Below are 23,518 nucleotides of genomic sequence, written 5' to 3' on the forward strand. Positions count from 1 at the left end.
ATTAAAGGCATGCGCCACCATGCCTAGCCATGGTTCTTTTGTAAACTATTTCTGTGTAATATGCTAAGTATATATAAACGTAAATACATGTAGTTTAACAACACAGGCACATAATATTATATCCATATATTAAGATATATCTGAATAACTAAAATCAATTATTTAAAAAAAATGAGACAGGGTCTCATATAGCCCAGTTTGGTCTTCAACTCCCTCTGTATGAAAGTCTGGCTTTTAATTTTTTTTTTTTTTTCGAGACAGGGTTTCTCTGTGGCTTTGGAGCCTGTCCTGGAACTAGTTCTTGTAGACCAGGCTGGTCTCAAACTCACAGAGATCCGCCTGCCTCTGCCTCCCGAATGCTGGGATTAAAGGCGTGCACCACCACCGCCCCGCTGGCTTTTAATTCTTGATCTTCCCTCTTCTACCTTCTAAGTGCTGGGATTATAGATATGTGGGAAATGCCTAGCTCAAATAACTTATAACTAAGAGTTGAGCTATCCACCCCTTATTTTTAAAAAGATATGTATTAAAGTTAAACCAGCTTTCAAGCTTTGATTTCTGAGTTCAAGTATCTATGTGAGTGTACATGCAGCTCAGTGGGGTTTAGCTTGTCCGAGAGGCTTGGGGTCAATTTCCAACATAGGAAAGGAGGAAGAGGGGGACGTTAACAGCACAGCTCTAACTTGAGAAACAACACCTATGAGAGAGCTCTGTAGGGATTTTTCTCGTGGTTCTGTAGACTCACACCTCTGGACACTGTCTGAATTCATCCAGGCTAACATCTCAAGCTGCACATCAACTTAGAGACATGGCTTTACTCCTTGTCAGTTTTGCAATATGCATTCAACACTGATTTGTTTATCAGTTCTTATCCCCCTCCCCCCTGACCTTGAATTTACAATCCTCCTGTCCAGGTGTTGCGATTACAGAAGCACACCACTGTGCCTGGCTGTAAGCTTATTTTAAATATTCTTAAAAGAGATAGATCACAGCGTATCCATACCCTTTGGGCAGATTGATTTTAGCACTTTCTTCATTATTCATGTAAGTTTTAGAAGTGCTGAAATGTGGTAACTTGATGCTTCTGAGAGAAAACCTACAGTTTTGTAGTTTCTAACCCACAGAAGGTCTTTCAGACCCTACCAACTTTGTTAGGAACATTTTCTTTGTAAGACAAAGAGATCAATGCCTTCCTTAAAAATGCTTAGAGACACTTCAAAGTTTCAGTTAGGCATCTATCTGAATGCTCAAATTAGCCTCATCAATTTGAGTACTTAGTTTCAACTATTTCTGGCAGAAAGTGAGTCAGAAAGATTTTATAAAAGTTCTACAAAATGAAAAATAGACTTGATTTCCTTAAGTTTTCAATTTTCTGTTTTTATGATTTTTGTGTCAACTCAACTCGTTCTCTGAAGGAAATAAAGGACCACATGAGTTAATGACACGGCATGCCCATTAATTACAAAGTACCTCTTGAAACTATTTTAAATAAAAAATACAGTATTATACTATTTGCTCAGCAGAGAACTGTGAAGGAATTCTACTGTATCTGGAGGGTAACTCCCGGGCACTCCCAGTTTAAAATGTGGTTTGCCTTCCTAATGGAGTCAAGCAGAGCAGCAGGAGAACACAGGAGTGAAGAGTCGCTAGGCTGAATGCCAGCCACACTCCACTGTGTAAATAACACACGACTTACGGCAGTAAACACACTGGAAATGTTTCTGTTTCCTGTTTGGTAGGAAATGGCGTAGAAACATCTTGTTTAAATGATCCACCCTATTTTTAAATGCTATTTTAGTTACAATAATACGCGCCACCAAAGTACTTCCTGACCTTAAAAAGCTAGTAATACATTAAAGACACACAGTTTTTTTTTTTTCCGAGTCAAAATGAGACAGTCAATCCAGGCTTCCTATCTGTTTTTGCTTACTTAATTCTATATCTCTGAATTGAAAATCTAACGAACCTGGACAGCAGGTGGCAGGAGATCTCCTCCTTAGGGAAGAAGGAAGGAGAGCTGAGGTGAGAGAATCACTTTTTTTTTCTCTCTCATGCTAACTCTGATCTAAATTTAGGTGAAACATACTTCCTGTGGTAACTTTTCTCATTGCTGTTTTTGACGCTGAAATGGCCCTGTGAAGATGTACTTTAGATGGTGTTTGGGAGAGAGTAGCAAGAAGGTGAGTGAGCAAGGGGCTAGATTCCATTAAGGAAAATATAATTCCTCTGTGTGTGTGTGTGTATGTGCGCTCCCGCACACCTGTGGACCCTGCCTTTATTAATCTTCAATCAACATATTTATATTGACTATACACTATTCTTTGTTTCTCAGATAATTTTACTTAGAAATAATTTCTCTTAAATAAAAACCACCCCCTCCCCCCCAAAAAAAAATCCCCAAACTTTTCTCGTCTGACTTTAGTGAAAACATACCCGGACAAGGTGATGACAAATAGTGATCCCTTGCTTTGTCCCTCTCAGTCCCTAGGGTCTGAGGCCTGAGACATAACAGTTTGTCTCTGGAGGGAGGGAGGGGCTTCAGTGGATCTCCTGAGTCCAGAATCTGCCCCCTAGCATGTTCAGACACCACTTGGAACTGCCACTACCTCTGCCTTACCTAATCCAGTAAACTCAAAAAGATGCAAACACACCTGTCAATCACACAAGACACCGCAATTAACTTCCTGCTGTGTCTTGGTCCTCTGCTCACAATTTCACAGCATTATCTAAAACAATATGAATTATTCTGCTGATGTACAGAACCTTGTGCTGGGCCCAATTTTCAGGATCAATCACTAATGCTAACGTGATTCTAGTCTCCTTCCCATGTCATCAGTGGCAGTCATCAGCGGCAGCCATCGACATCAACTGCTCAGAGCCTGCCTGGCTAGCAGGGACTGGTTTGAGGAGCACATGGCCTTTGTCATCCAGACTGCCACCCAAATCCAGCCTCTGTGGATTCAGGGGCTCACAGGCACAACGTGACATGAGGGTCTGGCTCTCTTGAGGTTGGTGACACACTACTTTCCGACTTGCAGCCCAACTTTCAAGGGCAAACTATAGGCAATTTTAAGGAGAAAGGCCCTTGTGATTTCCTCACTGCTTAACCAATCATGACTCACAAAGAGTCTGCCACTGCCAGACAGGACAGCCACCGTCAGGGACTGGGGAAGGCTAGGCTGGGTCACTAACGTGCAGTCAGAGATCCCACCACCACAGCTGAAATGACCTATCACTTGCTTTTAACTAAGTGAAAATATCAGTGGTTTGCATCTCCCTGGGGGCTCTTCTCATCACTGAGTACTGTCTAGAACGGCTGAGGGGCTGGGGCCTAAGTGCTGGCGAGGAATCAAACACTCCGGAGATCTGTTGTACAAGGTGGTGGCAACACTAACAATGCATATTGAAGAGTAGTTTGTTTTTAAATATTTGTATCACAAAATGACCAGCATATGAGGTGATATATTATGTTAATTAGTCTGGCTGTAGTATTCTACAGTGGATCATAGTGTATAATTACAAGAACTGCTTTTTGTCAAAAAAAAAAAAGACGATTCTGCACATTACTTCGGGTATCCTGGACTATCTTCAAGATGTTACCTTTTGAAGATGTGAAGGAGAGAAAACAACCCATTATTCCGTTTGGAATTGATACATAATGGCCGTGGTAACTTTCTCCTCCCATCCACTTTCTCTTATGCTTTTTTGTAACCTACGGTCAATGAGACTCTTCTACATCTCTCCAGAAGGGCTCATGGAGAGAAGAGAGAGGCAGAAGGGTCTTCACTGGGTATGAGAACCAGTTAAATTCTGATTATAGTCAGAGAGAGGTAGATAGATACTCAAGTCTGCTCTGACCAAGCCTGAGACTAGGACAGTGACTGTCACCAACTTAGGGGTCAGCTATCTGTTGCCAGCCTGCATTTTATCCTGTCCACCCCTGTTAATGTATGCCCGATGGCCTAAGGATAAATCTACCATTTATTGCTCATACCCTCCCCAGTTCTAAAGACTACTTCGTGCCCATCATAACTGTTTCCCTCTGGGTCTCTAAGCAAAGCCACCAGAGCACAAGCACGCTCACTTCCTCCATGTCCACAGCTGCTCTGGCTTACAGTGCGAGGGCTGAATGTCAGAGAGGCAAGCTACACAGCCTTCTAAGCCCCTGGTACTCTTGTCACTGTCTGCTGGGGGAGTGTGGAGAAATCAGTTTCACGCAAATTAACTGGTACAAGATACGGACTGCAAACAAAAATACTATTTTTCCTGAGTCACAAATTGTCACCTTGGAGAAAAATCTATGATGCAGATGAGAGCACTGGGAGAAGACATTAGAAAACTCACCTGGTCACTGGGTTCAAAGCTCATCTCCTCTTTCACAGTTTTCATAGCTATTAGTTTCGTATTACTGGCAGGATCTGTCTTACTGTCCAGTCGCTCGAGTTTGGGGGTTATTTCTGGTAAACCAATATCTTTAGTATCATCTTTATCGAGCAAATAGCGAAGTAGTGCATTCTCTTTCTTCTTGGGGCTCACTGGCTCTGGCTTGACAGTCACTTCTGACCCAGGAGCTGTGCTGCTGGACTCCTGGCTCAGCTCTTTGCCTGTGGCTTCTGCTGTCAACTTGGCCAAGTCCACAGGGGAGCTACTGTCCTGTAAGAGTCTGTGCAAAATCTTATGCTTCTCCTTGAGCGAGGTGCCATGTGTTGACCCAGGCCCAGGCAAGCTACCCGCAGAGTCCTTGCTTGTGTCTGACAAAGAGCTGGGCAAGGGCGAAGGCTCCATCTGGTCAGACTTGGTGGTCAGCAGCTGGAGAAGTTTGGTCTGCCCTTTGTTGTCATGTAGCCGGCTGTGTCCCTCGGCCCTCTCCCCGCTGGCCGCCTGGGGCATGCTGGAATCATTGGGCTCCTTTTGTTCTCCAGGATGGCAGCTGGTCTCTGCTTGTCCAGTTGTACCTTCTGATGGCTCCCCATAAAGTCCAAAACAGTCTTTGGAGTCCAAGCTTCCCATCTTGCTGAGTGGGGGAGGATTCATATTAACTGGGGAGTTTTGCAAATTGCCCATTTTTAGGTCCGGTGAAGCCAACGATGACCCTAATGAGACCCCATGGCCCTCGCTGAGGGCTTGCAGTGCATTGAGGGAACTGTTGGTATAACTATGGCTATTTCCTGTGCTGCTGCAAACTCCCACAGGGGAATGCAAGCTTCCTGCAGGGGAAAACTGACTGGGTGGGATGCGAGGGCTGCCAGCCACGCCGGGGCTCATGCGATGCCGTGGTGAGAGCATGGAGGTGGGTTGCCCTGGGTTCATGCCGGGGCTGCCTTGTGAGGGACTGTTCATTTTGAGTGCATAGTTACTACCCTGAGGAGTGGTTGCTTGCATGCCTGATACATGGTTCATGCCCCCAGAACCACCAAACCTGCCCAGAGGCATGCCCATTTGTTCCTTTGGGCCATTCATGGGAAAATTTATATTGCTACTGAGGGTCATGTCCTGACCTGGGTTCCCACTGCACATGGCCTGATGGGCAGGGCTGCTAGAGCTAATTGGATTCAATGGCTTCCCCATCGCTTGTCCAGTCATATCCGGATTCATTACACATACATTCTGCTCTCTGTATGAGGAAAGAAACATATATAAGATAAAAGGAAAAAAAAACCCCAGCAAATTGTTATTAATTTTAAAAATGGTAGGGTCTCTTTTCTTTACAAAAGCAGACTACCTCTAAGGGATAGGCAAGACTTGGATGAAAACACCTGCAATTACAGACTAGACTGAACACGTACAGTTCTGGAACAAGAGAGATGTTTCTCAGGCAACTCATCAAGATGTCTGTGGTTTTGCTGAAGGGTGTGTGTGTGTTAAATTCAACTACTTCCATATTGAAATTTCAACAAGCAAACAGGATATTAGAAAAGATTCCAATTATGTATCTTCCTCATGAAAAACTGAGAGCTCGTACAGCCTTAAAGAGCACAAATTTCAGCTCCCAACAGTGAGGACGTCTGTATGCCTTCAGAGTCTTAGAGCTGCCATGTTGTTCAAGGTGGCTAGAGGCCCTGAGTTGTTAGAGATGGCCAGTTCAGAGGCAGTAGAAATTATTTCCCTTGTATAACAGATACAAGGCCTCTCCGCAGACACCGTAGGCTAGAGGAAGACAGAATGCACTGTGGAGGGGTCCTGGGATGGCACAGTCTGTGATTTGAACTGTCCCCATTCCAGGAAAAGTCCAATCTGTCTCCCTAACTGATGCTTACAAGTAGGTCTCCCGAGCCCCATGAGCTTCTGTTTCAGCCTTGGCAGCTGTTATGAGTTACCAAATATGTTCACTGATTGTCAAACATCAGCTTCAGTTGAGGTGTGTATGAGGGGGGGCGGTGAAATGTGCCATCTCTATAATCACTTTTACACAGCCTCAATCTGAGGTCTGATTTACTAACAGTTAGAAACTACAGTTGCCTGATTTTTTTATTCCTGTACTAGAAGCAAAATCATTGAGAAGTTCAATAAAATGGGACTCTTTAAGCAGAGCAACTGTATACACATCCTAGCAGCTCCTCATAAAGTTCCCCATAGCACATACATAAACATTTATAGAATCTGAAATTCAATCATTTTCCTAAATGAGTATCTAAAACAATATGCTCTATGACATTTATTTAAAATCAACATTCAATTTTCTTTCTTTACTATAGAAGTGGTTATTACCATTCAATTTAGAGTCTATTGTGAGGAGGAAATCTAAACACTAGAACAAAAATCAAAAGTCATCTAAGAATATACATTTGAAAGTTTAAGCACACAGGATTATAAATCTTAGCACTAGCTTCAATTTTCCTGATCTCATCTGTGGTGACCCCTGGGAATTTCCCTTCTTGAGTGTAATAGGAGGGTGAAAGCAAGCCCTGTGTTCTTTTGTTTGAGACAGGTCTTTTCTTTGCATTCCTGGCTGTTCTAGAGTGTGCTACACAGACCAGGCTGGCCTCCAATTCTCAAATACCTGCCTCTGCCTCTCAAGTACTGAGATTAAAGGCCCAACAAAATCCCTGTGTTCTTAGTGTTAAGTATAAAGGGCAGCCTGACTTTGCTGGTTTTACCAAGAATTAACAACAATCTCATTTACAGTTTATAACGCCATAGTAAAAGAACATGAGTCCATGGAACCCGAGGGGCTAGCTATATGGTAGCATATTGTTCATGCATTTCTCTCCACCAGGGAAGGGAAACTGAGGCTTAGTGGACAATTACCTGTGAAGCATGTGTAAGGATATTACAAGCTGAGGCTCGTTAGTTGTCTGAGAACGGATGAGTTTGCTTTTCGTCTGTGCAGCAACAAGAGTGCCGTCGGACAAAGAAAAACGGTAGATTTGACTAAATGCCAAGCCTTGTCTCAGAACTGTAGGCAAAAAAGAAAACAGAAAAACATGAATCAGGAAAAGTGGAGCAGGGGAGGACTATTGAGACATAATAGTGATAAATTTCATGAGGTTTCCTACGAGCATGCTAAAAAAGCACAGGTTATAAAGCATCATGGTATTAAAACATCCATTTTAAAAGCACATTTACTTTTCACTCAAAATACCAGCAATGAAGTTTTTTATATGACAAAGAATAACAGCTTGAAAACTGCCCTTTATTTTTTTAAGACTTGTCTTTATTTTTATTTTAAGTTTTATTTATGCATGTGAGTGTTTTGCCCAAATACATGTAAGTGGAACTAGAGGTACAGATTGTTGTGAGCCATCATGGAAGTGTTGGGAACTGAACTTGGGTCCTCCAGAAGAGCAGCCAGTGCTCTTAGCCTCTCTCTGTGCCATCTAAGCAGCCCCTAAATTGCTCTTTTGTGTGTGTGTGTGTGTGTGTGGTCTTTCTTTTTTTGGTTTTTCGAGACAGGGTTTCTCTGTGGTTTTGGAGCCTGTCCTGGAACTAGCTCTTGTAGACCAGGCTGGTCTCGAACTCACAGAGATCCGCCTGCCTCTGCCTCCCGAGTGCTGGGATTAAAGGCGTTTGCCACCACCGACCGGCTTAAATTGCTCTTTTTAAGATCATCATTATGGGGAAAAGTGAGTGTAAACGGTTTATCAGGTCAAAATAAGTCTTTCTGTAATTTCTTAACAATGTCAAAAAACACCACAACAGCACCACAACCACAAACCACGGTTTCTCTAAGCACGATCTGCCTTTTGATTCCCTTTACAGTGTAAATAACAGGATAAGATTTATGGATGTTATCTGAATATTCATCTTGAGCTGACCTATTCAATCCTTCACATCATACTGCATTTCCTCAATTTTGTTTCTCACAGGGCAACAGGAGTAAAGGTAAAAATCTTCATCTTTCAGAAGAAAAGGCAAACAAAACCGAAAGCCACTTGCAGATCTTAGCAAGAATAACCACTTTACCTTATAGATAAAGGTCTGATACTTCTATTTTAAAGACAAGAAATACAAAGCAAATCAACTGGTTTGATGTAGTTTCTCTTAGAATAATCTTGAGATTTATGGCCTGACTGAACTGTTTTATACTTTAAAATGAACATGACATATAAAGAGATGATTTCAATTGAGAAAAAAAATAGTGATAAAATCAGTTTCTTCGTAAATAATTTAAGAAAACTACCAGGTGTCTGGTACATAATTGTTAGTATTTTGTGGGCTGAACAACTAGCCCCGAAGTGACCAAGCACATTCACCATGTTAGAGAGAACTGCAGGCAAAGGAGGTAGGATTTTGACTTCAAAGATTCATTTTGAGTTTATCAAGGTGCCTTCTACAGCCTTAGTCAGACAAAATATAAGATACAGGGACACGTCTGACTGCTATCAGCTGCTGCCTGCACGGATTCTGAAGTGGCCATACTGGGAATCAGTTACTATTCTATGTGTGTGATGTTCTGCAAAATAAGCACGAGTCTGTCTGTAGGTAGCAGAAATACTGCTGTGTAAAGGACTCACATTCTTAGAGGCTTATAATTTCAGATTTCTTCTGACCTTGGTTGTGATCTCTAAAGATCTTCCATTGCTAAGGAGCAATGTGCGAACAGCTCAGTCATTCAGAATACTTCCAAACTCAAAGAAAACCTTCAAGCAGGTTTCTATTTGGTGCAGTTGAAAACCTCTGGTATTACCCATTTCTTTAAAAAAAATTATTATTTATATATTCATTTTTGTGTGGGTATATATGAGTGTGTATATGCGATGCGTGTGTACCTATGTGTGCCTAGAAAGCCCTAGCAATCATGTCTCCCCTTCACAGTGCAGGTGTTACAGATGAGCAAGCATACAGCCATACCTGTTTTTTTCTATGAATTCTTGGGGATCTGAGCTAAGGTCCTCATGTCTTACTGGCAAGCACTCTTGAGATATTTCGTGGGCTCTGGCATTACCTGTTTTGTATATCTATGTTCAGCTTCCTTCCAGTGGGTCCTATCCCTCTAAACTTGGTATACTACCTGGTACATCGATATAAACTCCCTTGTAAGGAACCAGGAAGGTAGGGAATGAAAGGCATTCAGCATAATAAATAATAAAAATAATAAATGAATAATGATAATAATAAATGAAAGGCATTCAGGATCCAGGGATGTTGAACATGCTTGCTAAGGGTCGCTCTTTCTGTTTTTATTCCAGGCCATTATCTTAAGGTAAACAGTAGGTTAAATACTGATTTCTGTCAAATATAACATCTATATTTTCTCTTACTCTAATTGTAAGAACAATGTCGGAAGGTATGCAAAGTTTGATTATTCTTTTTATGAAATTAGGATAAATAAAGATACAGATGTGGGAGCAAATGGGAGCAAGAGTCCATTTACCATGTCTGTGCTTCTTCATTAAGTGGCCTCAAAAGCAGAAAGCTTCAATGTACAAATCTTTCTAGTTAAAAAGCCAAGTTCACAGATGCACACTAAACCGATGACAAGCTACTGCTCCATTTCCCACAAACTCGTTACTACTGCCTATGCTGAGGTCTGAGGTGCCTGACTCTGCCATGGTCTCTCATGTGCCGCGGAGCCCGTGCTGACCAACTGCGGGCTGCCCAGCCTCTTTCCCCACTCAGCTTTTGGTAAAGTTAAAAGAATTCTTTTCTTTGTTTTCAGTTGTTCTAAAGAAAATCAAAATGCGTTGGAGAAAACGCGACTTCAGGAGAACACGGCAGCATGCCCACCAGGGTGGGTGTGTAGCTTGCAGATGTCCTCAGCTGACGCTGTATGCATGCTCAGATGCTAGTAGTCACTTCCCCTGCCTGAGTCTCCAGGGAGTGAGGGGGGCACGGGGCTGAGATGTCCACCTCACGAAACAACAAAGAACAAGGCCAAGGTAGGGTTCTTTAAGGGTCGAATGCACTGGGAGACGGCTGAAGTGTCTGGTTTACTTCCCCTGTCCTTTTAGTCTGTGACCAGAGCAGGCCATGCTGCCTCTGGGCCTTCTGGAAACATCTGGAGTCTGCTGTTTGTACCTTGAGAGAGTTTGGGATTTGTTCACTCTTGCGAATTTCATCTGTTCCTCCTTCTAGACAGCTCTTAGGAACAGGATCTTGTTTCCTTAGTTTACATAGAACTTTGTTGTCTTGTCATACATCTAGAAGTATGAGGATCACAGAAAATGACCTTCCCCATTTTTGATCATCTTTGTGACACTATCGGCTTTTGTTCATTGGGCCAGCACCAGAACAGGACACAGAAACTCTGGGAGACGAGCCTCAGGAATCTTCTGGGTGAACCATCCTCACAAGCAACTAAAGAAAGTTCCTAATGGGCTGGAGAGATGGCTTAGAGGTTAAGAGCACTGACTGCTCTTCCCGAGTTCCTGAGTTCAATTCCCAGCAACCACATGGTGGCTCACAACCATCTATAATGAGATCTGGTACCCTCTTTGGGGCAGCAAACATACAAGACAGACAGAACACTGTATATATAATAAATAAATAAATCTTTAAAAAAGGTTCCTATCAAGTGAATTGCACAGGCCTACCTTCGTGATGATGTCTCTTCGCGTAGGACAGAGACTCCCCTTCGTGCTGTGTGTGGAACTTCTGAATGCATCTTCTCACCAGATCCTCCCAGCCCGGTTTCATGGCAGCTCTCATGGTACTGGTGTCCAGAGAAGTGATCTTGCCTACGAGATAATGGCATTACATTTACTATGTCCATTTTCTAAAGAAACAAATAAAACTTAGGAATCCATCTACTTACTCAGAGTCATTGCCTGAATCTGTGGGGATTCATTGCAGACTCCATGGATACTAAAATGCACGGGCACTAAAGCTTCTTATGTAAAATGAAGCAGGATAGAGAGGTCACTCTTTATCTTCCTGTGTATTTTTTATTTTATTAATTTCTATATAGCCCATTCTAATTTGGGACACATTATCCAGCTTAGGCTGGCCTTGCCCTGGATTGGTTTTAGGTATGTGCTATCACGCCTAGCTTCCCCTTTCCCCCAATACTTTTAAATCACTGCTAATTAATATTATATTCAGAACAATTCAAATTTTAAAAATTGAATCATTTTGATCTGAGGTTGGTTGGCCACACAGAGAAAGCTGCAGAAATGGAAAGCCTGCTGTTTGGAGCTGGCAGCACAGATTCACCTCCAGTAAGAAACCCAGTGAAGGCAGTCTGCCTCTCTGTGCTCCTCTGCCCCTCCCTCAGCACTCCCACCCCAGCAGTCATGGCTACCACAGCTTCTCAACACCATGGTCTCTCAGGGACAGTCCTTGTATCTAGGCAGCTGGGTGTTCTAAAATGACTGCTTTTGTCTTCTTTGACAAGGATTTACCTTGGAGGTCTTGGCGGGTGGTAAAGCTCTCTGATGAGGGAAGGGCTGGTCTTTCCTTCATGGGGACTCTTCGTGCCACACAAATCAAGCAGGACTGCAAATCTTAAACAGGACACAGTTGTTAATATGATCAAATCAACTCTGATATCTATGACAGCATAGCCTTGGAAATCAGCGGGTGTTGTCATGACCCTCTGCCAGGCTCTAGGCTCTGGTGGGTGGCAGCTGCTGGGTGAGGTGGAGCGGAGGACAGATGCCGAAGCCTCAGAGCACATGTGTTGGGAGTCCACCGACAAACTAAAAGGCACCGACTAGAAACGGTGGCGTCAAGATGGGCTCCATTCTTGCTAAGTCACTGAGTGTAAAAACAAAATTTATAATAAAGCAAAGCAAAAAAAAAAAAACTAAACTAAAATAGGATACTATTGATCAGGAGTTTGCTTCTTGGCTTCAGGTTCTGCGGGAGGCACCTGTGACGGCACGATGGGATGGGAACTGAATGCAGATCCAGAGCACACTCCACTAAAGCCCTACCAAGGGTACAGAATCACGGCCTATGGTCCAGCACCTTGGCGCGGAGAGCTCCAGAGGCTGCTGTTAATGTTTAACCTCATCCCCACTTCAGTTTTTGTGTTTAGATGTTTTGTCTGCATGTATGTCTGAGTATAACTTACATGCCTGGCACTGTGCAGTTCAGGAGGTTGACAGATCTGAAACTGGATTTGTAGATGGTTGTGAGTTACCATGTGAGTGCTGAGAATTGAACATGGGTCCTCTGACGTGCAGCCTGGGCTCTTAACTGTTGAAACATCTCAGCCACTGCTTTCATTGTTTTTTCTACGAGGGCTAACTTCTAGGGAACAGTGACATGTTTTATATACTTTATAACATGCAGAGTACATGGAATGGCTCTTCTAAGTTAAAGAAAGGCTGAGGGAAGGCTGCTACAGAAATAACAGGCACCTAACATCTTATACCACGGCTTTGCAATTGTTCACCTTTAAACTCGGGAGGTTTTCTTTCCTTTATTGGGGCGGGGGCTATTGAGTAATAGACTGTATCTTTAGATTAAAATGTAATCATCATGGGAAGTGGGGTAATGTGGCTTAGAAGTGAACACTCCCTATAATTTGCAAGGCCATGAGTTCAAGGCTCAGTATTGTAGTTACAATAAAAGGAAGACAGAAAAAAAAAAGAAAAGAATAGTTGGGTAGTGATGGTGCACAACTTTAACCCCAGCACTCAGGAGGCAGAGGCAGGCGGATCTCTGTGAGTTCGAGGCCAGCCTGGTCTACAAGAGCTAGTTCTAGAACAGGCTTCAAAGCTACAGAGAAACGCTGTCTTGGGATGGGAGGTGAGAGGAGGAGGGAAGGGAGGAGGGGAGGGAAGGAGGGAGGGAGGGAGGGAGGGAGGGAGGGAGAGAGAGAGAGAGAGAGAGAGAGAAGCCCTTGCTTATGCTACATTTCAGGAACAGACAGAATCTGTTTGAGGTAAGAGTCTTCGCTATGTCCCTCTGGCTGGCCTGGAATGCACCTGTATACCAAGTTGGCCTCAATCTTGCAGTGAACCTCTGGCCTTTATCTCTTGCGTGCTAGGGTTACTACGGCTGCACCACCTTAAATGCACTGAATTTTATCTAAGTGCTAGGATTAGAGGTGTGCACCACCACACTGTCTCAAATCCAATTTTGTTAGTTAATTAATTTAAAGATAGAGTCTGCTACATCTTAGCTGGCATTAAACTTGCTGTGTGTGGCCAAGGATGACCTTACCTTTCTGATTCATCTGTGCCTATCTCTTGAGTGCTAGGATTACATGACAATGCCTGATGTTATGTGGTTTAGGGGCTTGAATCCAGGGGTTTGTGTGTGCTGGGCAAGCACTTTCTCAAGAGCTACATCTTTGGCGAGAATCCACATGTTCTCATCTCTAGTATATAACAGTAGTTGACATAAGGGTGCCTCATATGTCTTTGGAATATTATGGCCGATCTATATTGCCTCGTCTTATGAAGGAACAGAAAGAAACTAACAGCCACACCCAAACACAGGCTAAATCTGAAATACTATGTATCTTCTATGATACTGCTTCATGATCCCTTTCTGATAAAATTCAAATTTATTAAGAAGTACTAAGCTAATAATCAGTGGCAACTATAGATTAGCAATAATCATGAGTCTTGTGTGTGTGTACACATACTCAGAACTGAATCCAGGGCTTCACAAACGTCAGGAAAGTGCTTGACCCATTTACACCTTCATCCCCATTCTGTACTAACTTCTGGCAATTTCATTTAATAAAGTCACAATAAATTGATAATAAATAAAAGAGACGTGAAAGAATTTGTCCACAGTCAGAGCTAATGGTTAAATTAGGTTTGATTACCCTCTAGAATATTTCTGTGCAGTGCGGTCAAAAGCTTGTTCACTTCTGTTACTCTCACAGAGTGCTTTCTGCAACATCTTATACTGAAGATTCACTTATACTCTAGTGTGTGAATTAGCTGTGGGAGGGCAAGGGATGATATGACATCAGCATCCCACTATAGGGAGCAGCCCAGTAAGCTTTCCTGAAAGCCCTCTACTTTCCACTTCTATGTCTGTCCACTTTGCTATTACACCACACTGAAGATCTGATGTCCACAGATAAGCTACATAGACTCCATCACTCCCTGGAAAGTCTATGGAAAATGCTGCTTGTGCCCACGAACATGCTTCTTGATCTGTGGTGTAAGATTTGCATTAGGTGTTCAAAGCAATCCAGGATCCCCTACACAGCCACTGTAAGTGATGCAGAAGTGCCATGATCACCAAGCACACATGTGAAGTGTAGTTCAATGTGGTTTTCATGTGACTCTTGGCTGCCGTGCTGGACACGGAGATATCCCACATTGATCACCACAAAACACTTTCAAATTGAGATATAACTTAGAGGTAGCATGCTTGCTTAGCATGTACAAGCTCACTCCCCAACACTGTAAAGGAAAAGATTAAATTACACAAATAGTAAACATGGGACAGAATCGTGGAACTGTGTCACGCTTTCCTCTGTGTGAGCACCACCCTGTGATTATTAAGGCTATGCCAGACACATGCGCTCTCCCTGGGTCCACCTTACCTTCTCCTTCCTCTTTGATGGACTTAGGCTGAGACACAGCAAAGCACTGCATAGCTTCATATTTCTGGTGCGCTTCCTGGTTCTCATGGCCGTCCTCTTCTGAATCAGGTAAAGGCTTCACCAGCATCCGACAGTTGAAGGTATGGCTGTTCCGCCTGGGAGGTTCACCAGACCAAGATCCCCCATTCACTGCAAGGCAAAAGGGACCCAAGATTACAAAGAAATAAAGGATTCAGGAAAGTAGTTGGGTGTAGTGGTGCACACCTTTAATCCCAACACTTGGGAGGCAAAGGCAGGCAGATCTCTGTGGGTTCAAGGACAACCTGGTCTACAGAGTGAATTCCAGGACAGCCAAAGATACACAGAGAAACCCTGTATCAAAAAGCCAAAAATTAAAAATAAAAGAAATAGAGGTTAAAATAAAGCCACATAAAGATGAACAATCCACAGGGAGTCTGGATACTGTGTGTTATATTCTCTTTGAGATGTTGGAATGCTGAGGAAGGAGCAACAGCTGCTAAAAGATGTTTGTTTATAAATGCTGCTGAATTAATCCATGATAGGTATTTTGAAAATACCTTGACTTCAAAATTGATGTCAAAAGGTATGATACATCGGAGAAGAGGATTTGCTTTTGTTTCCACAGGAAATGAGAGGCCGTGGATTCATTCTGAGTTAAGAAAAATCAGGTTTGATCAAGGAAGACCACCTGAGAAATCTCCAGTAGGAACAGATGGCCCAGATGTCTGAGTTCAAAATCCAGAACAGATTCAAGACTGAGGCCTGAGATGATCAAGTATCACAGGATACTCCAGTCATGACTTGATCATAATTCTAAATTTTCTTTAGGTCCCCATAAGATTAGCAGCGCCCACAACCAGCAGGAAGTAGCCTGGAAAACTACACCCACATTCCCCAAAACTGAACTATGGATATTTTTCCTTGTCTAAAATGTTGGTTACAAGTTGTTATGGATAATGGTCAGGAGAAAAACTAAACAAAGGGTATTAGATCCAGAGTTCTTATTGTTCTTTTAAAAACGAGGGGAAAATGGTCTGTATTCTGTCAATTATATTTTGAATAAACACTGATTGGCCAGTAGCCAGGCAGGAAGTCAAGGCAGGTCAATTAGAACAGGAGAATTCTGGAAAGAAGGAAGTCCTAGTCTGTGGTCATGACCCAGCTATAGAAGAAGCAAGATGTGACTGCCTCGCAGAATAAAGTACCAAGCCATGTGGCTAACATAGACAAGAATCATGGGCTAATAATATAAGTTGTAAGAGTTACTAAGAAGTCTGAGGTACTAGGCCAATCAGTTTATAACTAATGTAGACCTCTGTGTGACTTAAAGACTGTGGGAACCAGGCAGGACAGAAACCTCAGACAACACAGGGATGCTTAATTATTAAAGGATGTAGGAAAAGCACAGGGACATTGTAACTCCATGGTACTCGACACTTTTCTGATACTTTCATGAACCACACAACGCTTTGTAACTCAGAAACTTGTTCTTTTCAAAATGTCTTCTATACTCTGCAACATTCATCCTGACTGCTTTTCTTCAAACACATGCCTTCACTACTTATGCCGTGATGTGCCCACTGACAATGCTGGCCCACACCCACCATGTGCACTTCTGCACAGCATCTCCAAAGCATGTGGACATCAGGAAACTTGAGACATGGGGCTCTGCAGAGCTGCTCAAGAGACTAACACGAATACACTCAGACTGCGGTATTCATGTTTAGAACATTCTACATGCACATCACACATATATATATCACACGGAACTCCATGAAAGCCAAATTTTAACATGCCATGGCCCATTTTTCAGACAGTGACAGCAAAATGGACAATCCAAGTTGGTTGGCTGTGGTGATGTGGGTAAAGGCTTCAAGTTGTTTTAAAATATAAAAATTACCTCTTCCAATAGCTACTAAAAATACTTTCCTTTTGAATTATTTTCTTTTTTTTTATAAAGAAGCAAGTGCCTGCCATAGTTGAGCATCTCTCAGGCCCCAGAGTCTGTTTTTCCTTTTATTTATTTATTTATTTTTTATTTATGCAGTATTCTGTCTGCTTGTATGCCTGCATGCCAGAAGAGAGCACCAGACCTCATTACAGATGGTTGTGAGCCAACATGTGGTTGCCGGGAATTGAACTCAGGACCTTTGGAAGAGCAGGTAGTGCTCTTAACCGCTGAGCCATCTCTCCAGTCCCTTGAATTATTTTCACATCGTTCCTATATAAGATCAACATGGTCCTTCATTCAGGATCAGCGTTGGCACCCATGACTCCTATTTGGAATCCTTACAGTGGCCATTATGCCCATGACACAACACAAGCCTATTTACTCACTCACACCAAGAAAATATGAGAGAGGGGAAGGGAGGCTGCGGGGAATCAGCTTCCATTTACCTATGGACTTTGGCAGCAGGTTCTTGACAAATTCAGTGTGATCCCCGACATGCAGGATGCTGTAGACACTCTTGTTCATCAGTTCTTCCTGGTTATACCTTAGGTATTGTGTCACATTCTCCGACACGAACACCACATTGCCTTCTAGGTTCACCACAAAGAAGAAGCCATCGAGGGCCTAAGGGAAAAGACCAGCGGCATCAGCACAGACACACCTACAGAAGAGCTAGGCAGCTGCTGTGAATGGATCCTTGCCCTTCTAGTTCTCAGAAACAATGAACACACTTTCTCCTGAGAAACAGAAACGCTTCCATTCTAGTCAGTGGAAGAGAGGTTAGGGCAGGGTCTCTTGTTAGAACAAAACATAAAGACCAAGTTTGTTAGTCTACCAGGAAATAGTTGCTGGCAAATAAGCACATATAGGACGGTCTCTGTGTTCCAGACCAGGGCGGACGGACTCCACAAGTTACACCAGCATTTCCCCACACTTCTGCATGATATGCAGAGAGAAAGAGCCAGTGATCATTCTTTTTCTCTCAGTTTTAAAGTAAGTACCAGGGGAAATCCACTAATTTTTACAACTTTTTTTTAAAAATAATATTTGTTGAAACCATGATATAGGCATCTTTTTTTAAGATTTATTTATTAATTATGTATACAGCATTTTCCCTACATATATGCTACAGACCAGAAGAGAGCACCAGATCTCATTACAGATGACTGTGAGCCACCATGTGGTTGCTGGGAATTGAACTCAGGATCTCTGGAAGAGCAGTCAGTGCTCTTAACCTCTGAGCCATCTCTCCAGCCCTAATTTTTACAACTTTTAAACATGCCAAGGTTTAAGTGAAATCACAGATGGTCTTAGACCTTTAAAGCAACATCCGGGCCTTCATTGTCTGGTGTCTAGGGACTTGTGGGGGTGGCAGCATGGGTTGGGAGTGCCTCCCGAATAAGAAAAGGGTGTCTAAGTCATCTCAGTGTTGGTAGCATGCATCCTGTAAGGAGGCTCACTGTCTCACTGTGTGTTACTTCAGTCTAGACTGCACAAAGAGTTGAGTTTAAAATGTTGTAGGAAGTGAAGATAAATGACAGCTATGGGGTATGTTTACTCTGCTGCAGGCACAAGTGTCCTTTTGATATCCTCTTTCCCAATAGCCAAATCTAAGGTCCCTAACTCTGAAGCCTAATCCTTCTCCTCTGTACTGGCAGTGATGGCTCCATGTCCAGTCACTCCTTTCAGACTTCTGATCCTTGCTAATCAGAGTTCTGTTTCACAGATCTCAGGGTATTCGGGACTGAAAAAGACTGCCTACTGCTCAAAGCTGCCTTCCCAGTCAGTTTACACCACTTAGTTTCTTCGTGATACATACCTATCGCATTTGTAACATTAATGTACCATGCCCAGCCCCACACACAGTGGATGGCCTGAAACACTCACTTGGTCCCCCTAGTCTGTTTATGCAAGCGGCTTCTGTGTTGTTAGTTGCTTTGGAATAATCTATTCTGTTTTTAATTATATTGTCATCACAAAACTAGATGTTCTTTCATCTAAAACTGATCCTAAGGTATAAGTGAGTTGTTTAGAAAAGAAAGAAAAGGTAAACGGGGTGTGGTGGCACACATCTATAATCCCAGCACCCAAGCGGCTAAGGCAGGAGAACTACCGTGGGTTCAAGGCAAGTCTGAACTACATATCAAGAACCTGTCTTCAAACAGTTAACAACAACAATGAAGCAAACACCTAAACCAAACCAAACTGAAAAACACTGCTTGGTTTTAGATTTTTTTGTAAATATTCTGTCAGTTTTTGTCTATAACACGAACCACACACACGGTAAAGCAAGAGATAAATATGTAAATGGCATGAACACCGACTGCACCAATTGGTGTGCACACACACGTGCTGGCAGGGACATAGGAAAGAACATATGTCCATTTAGAGACCTCGCGTCCCTTGTCACTTCACTGCTTCTGCTGGACATTCAGCAGACATCCTCAGGCTTCTGAAAGAGCAAGCCACTTCTTTTGGATTGGTACCCTCGTAAGAAGGCTAATTTGTAGCCTAATAAAACTGAAAGCTGAAGTGGCTCGTCTTACAAAACTGTTTGTGTTTTTAAAAGCTCACTATGATATGCTTTGATGAAAAAAGCGGACATTTGCTTCTGTTGCCTAGCAACCACTATGCTATGATGCAAGCATGAGTGTGCATCTATGCCTAGAACATACTTTTCCTGTTTAAATGATTACATGTAATCAGGGATAAAGGTTTCAATTTAAACCATAAGCCACAAGATTCAGGTACTTCTGCTCTAATACATTTACTCATTACTAAGATTCTACACAGGTGCTTGCTCTATGCATTCAATTCTCAGAAGATAATTTTCAAACAGAAAAATCTTAGATTGATTTTATGAGATCTGGGCCACTGACATCCAGCAATCCAATTTCTACAATTAACGAACTTGTTCTCAAGGGTTGAGCCATAGCCTGTGGTTGCTCTAAGCATTTCTTTTTAGAAGCCTCAAAGGTCTTTCAAGAGTCTCCAGTGCTCTTTCCCGCTCCCCAGATATAATGAACAAACAGTTATATGGAAAAATTCCAAGCAAATTTATGCTTGAAATTCAGAATTTCTTTCAAAGGAAGCTGTGCACTTCTTTTGTGCAATTCTAAATTGTCACAACCCTCTTTACTCTTCTCAGAACCGAGTGGAAGTGCTCCTTGACTGCTGTGCTGAGCACGGAAGACCTGGTTAAGTGCTGTGCCCCCAACCCCGCACAAGGGCCAACCTGGGTCATTTAAAGCTTTTTTGCTAGCAGGTCCAGCCCCAAGGAATGAACTTTGTTATTTCTAAATGCAAGGACTGGGTTGGGCGAGCACTATTCTTCCATCTCCAGCCTCCAATATAAGCAGTTTCCTATAGAATTAAGTTTTCTAAAAACAAAAACTATTTTATGAGAAAAGGGGCAATAAGGTCAATAGAGTATTAGGCTAGCATTATTTTTAAAATCCTAGTTTTACTTCCACGTGGGCGCTGCAGCAGGCACAGAGCTTCCAAGACGACAATGCTGCAGCTCTGGCCACGTGGTCTTTCGAGCTCAGAATGTCATCAGCAGAGCAAATTACTCTGAGCACGGACATAATTTATGTCTTGGCATCTCTGCGTCTTTATTCAGTGACATTTTTTCTCTCATCTTACCATAGCCCACATCTTGAATTTTAAGTTTGAAATAGGGACAGCAAGGCACTTTGTATTTAGTACTAGCTAATAAAACTAAGGAAGATTTTATAAGCCTGAGACAGTAGCTGCCTTAAGGCTGCCAAGACCAGCCACTCTGTTATGCTTTTACAAAGTTTTTTCATCCTATTCCAAATGAGCTAGTCAGAAGTAACAGTCCTAAACTTCTTTGTTTGTCACATTTTAAGTTGTCTATACAGTAGAGGCCCATGGCATACACGGACCCCTAACCAGAGGACTGTAAGCACAGCTTTGGAAAATGAGTGCTCCTGACAATGAAAGGCTGCTAGCTTGTATTCTCATCTAATTTAATTCTATGTTGACATGTGCAGGAGGCAAAAACTCAAACATAGACAGACACAGTCACATACATTAGTAAGCACAGGAGCATGGATTCTCCTTAAATTATATTCACCCGAAATTAAATGTAGCACATCAATACTGAAAACATTTAAAATACAAAACCAAATGAGGGTGTGGTACCTCAAGCATCATAGGCCCCAGCGCATCCTTGTCGATGACACCCTGCCCTGTGGATGACACATCTGACTTCTGCACTTCATCTATGTTGGCCGCCGCTGCTTTCTCTGCAACAAATGTAAGAGCAAATTAGATAGTGGTGCTATTTCAAGGGCAGACTAACTCCAAACTCTCCTGGGGGTCAGATGTGCCTATAAATGAGTCGGAGTACATCCCAACAGCCCCAGAGAGGAGGAACGGCCGGAAGGAGGATCCAGGTGTCACCCTTTACCTCCAGAGCATGTGCTTCAGATCCCTTTCAGGCTTTTGACAAAATGAGTTTAGAGGTTTCATGCTGGCCCCGGGCAGACATTTTAAAATATACATTATGAAGCTGTAGTATACTCTGGGACAATTAGTCCCTACTCAGGAGATTCTCCAAACTAGCATGGGGGGGGGGGGGAGGCTGTTGCTCAGAATTCAGTAACATAATTACGGACATATCATCCACATTGGAGGAAGAAATAACAGAAGCCTTGACCAAACTTGTTCAAATGACTTAATGAGTTAAAGCAGAGGGAGGAGGCGTCCCCACCAAGTGCCCAGAGAAGGCCAATGGCTGAGTTTTGACTCTGTACAGAGGGGCTGGACACACCATGAGCACGGGACTACTTTGTAAAAAAGTGCACCGGAGAAAAGATGTGCAGCTAACAATACACGTGTAAATGAGTTACTTCAAGGTTGGTAAAGTAAGTTTATAGCATAACATACATAGCCACAACCTGCTAGAAAACAACACAAAAGCAATGTGCCAATTACTTGTAAACTGAATAAATTACATCCTGTTTACACTGCATGTTTTCATTATAATTAAATGAAAAAAATCCAAAGCAATGAACTGTAACTCTATTTAGCATTCACAATCAATTTCCTTTTCCATGACCATAGTAACTTTTTTTGTAAAAGCAATTTTATACAATATTTTGAAAATCTGTTAAAGCCAAATTTATGGAACCTAAAGATGAGTAGGAATTATGTAGGTCCTCCCAGGTGATGTGTATTTGCCAGCAGAGATAGACAGTGACGATGTAGTTCAAGATCTACTCCACTGTTAAATCAGAGCAAGCCACCCAAAGGCCTCAGTTTCAGTGTCTGCCACCTGTACATCATGGCTTGTATCAATGACAAATGAAACATGTAAAACACATTTTAGAAACTACCAAGTTGACGCATTGGTGATGCGTGCCTTTAATCCCAGCACTCAGGAGGCGGAGGCAGACGGGTGTCAGTGAGGTAGAGGCCAGCCAAGGCTACACAGAGAAACCCTGTCTCCAAAGAGGGGGGAAAAAGAAAAGAAAAGAAAAAAAAAAAGATTAAAAAGAAACTACCAGGTTGGTTAGGCCTAGGAGAGAACCAACTCCCACAATGTTGTCTATTTTCTAAGCTCCATCCTTCCTCATGAACACACAAAAAATAAAAGTATAATAAAAGATTTTAAACAAAACAAAACAAAAATCCAGGGCTGCTAACAAACTTACCTCCTACTAGCACACAGTGTATTTCATTCTTCTACAAAGGCCCATTTCTGTTACTTACTGTATCAGACTCTCTCTCCCTGCTAAGTAAACCCCAAATAACCACACACAGAAGTGGACTTTGGTTAAGCCAGTATCTCCTCATTTCTCTCCACAACTGCAGGGTGAGGACCTGAGCCACCACACCCCCTTCCCTACTTCTCCGGGAACACCCTGCTGAAGGGCTGACCTTTCCTCTGTAGTGCTGCCCAAGCTATGCTGCTTGTAGTTCCCAGGAGGGGGCAGACTCCTATACCCATCACCACCTTATGGAGGCCCCTGTATGCTTCAGACAGTAAGCTCCCACGCTCCCTAAATTCTAAAGCTCAAAACTCAAGCACGAAGTATGTACTGTGTGTGTAAGGCCCTCAGTATGAGTCCTTCCTTAGTGGCCTCTTCAGTGTGGAAGAACAAGGTGCTGCTGACCCTTGCTGAGGATGAGCACACTGGGCCTTTCCTCTTCTCCTTACTGTCTGTGGGGTGTATTCCCCTACCAGAGATGTCCTCCCAAGAGGGTCTAACAGACTGTAGGGGAACATGGGTTCAGCTTGGAAGGCCTTCCTTGCATGAGAGTCTGATATACTAGAGCATTGGTTCTTAATCTCCAAACCCTGTGACCCTTTAATACAGTCCCTCATGATGTGGTGACCCCAACCATAAACTTATTTTTGTTGCTACTTTGTGACTGTGATTTTGCTATTGTTATGGGTTGCAAAATAAGTATCTGTGTTATCTGATGGTCTTAGGCAACCCCTATGAAAAGATCAATTGACCCCAAAGGGGTTGTGACCCACAGGTTGAAAACCACCTTTCTAGAGGTTATCTGCATGTTCTTGCCTCCTTCAATCCACAAAACAGAACACTGCCCCACAGGACGCTGTCCCACTGGAACGCTTCCCCCCATTGGAAGACAAATAAATCAGGGAGAGGACC

The 23,518-nt window shown here is 42.8% G+C and overlaps 1 protein-coding gene across 7 annotated transcripts in view; it reads right to left on the reverse strand.

Annotated features, from left to right (window-relative positions):
- The window catches only part of Ncoa2 (nuclear receptor coactivator 2), a 223,375-nt gene that overhangs the window by 30,699 nt on the left and 169,158 nt on the right, over nucleotides 1–23,518 (reverse strand). For all 7 annotated transcript variants that reach the window (XM_075971395.1, XM_075971390.1, XM_075971393.1 and 4 more), the window contains 7 exons: nucleotides 21,036–21,139; nucleotides 17,315–17,492; nucleotides 14,897–15,085; nucleotides 11,781–11,882; nucleotides 10,974–11,117; nucleotides 7,249–7,396; nucleotides 4,345–5,614 (listed from right to left, as the gene is read on the reverse strand). In XM_075971395.1, coding sequence (XP_075827510.1) covers nucleotides 4,345–5,614; nucleotides 7,249–7,396; nucleotides 10,974–11,117; nucleotides 11,781–11,882; nucleotides 14,897–15,085; nucleotides 17,315–17,492; nucleotides 21,036–21,139 — 2,135 coding nt within the window. The remainder of the gene's footprint in view (nucleotides 1–4,344; nucleotides 5,615–7,248; nucleotides 7,397–10,973; nucleotides 11,118–11,780; nucleotides 11,883–14,896; nucleotides 15,086–17,314; nucleotides 17,493–21,035; nucleotides 21,140–23,518) is intronic.

The sequence above is a fragment of the Microtus pennsylvanicus genome, chromosome 5 (genome assembly GCF_037038515.1).
Source record: "Microtus pennsylvanicus isolate mMicPen1 chromosome 5, mMicPen1.hap1, whole genome shotgun sequence".
NCBI classification, from domain to species: Eukaryota; Metazoa; Chordata; class Mammalia; order Rodentia; family Cricetidae; genus Microtus; species Microtus pennsylvanicus.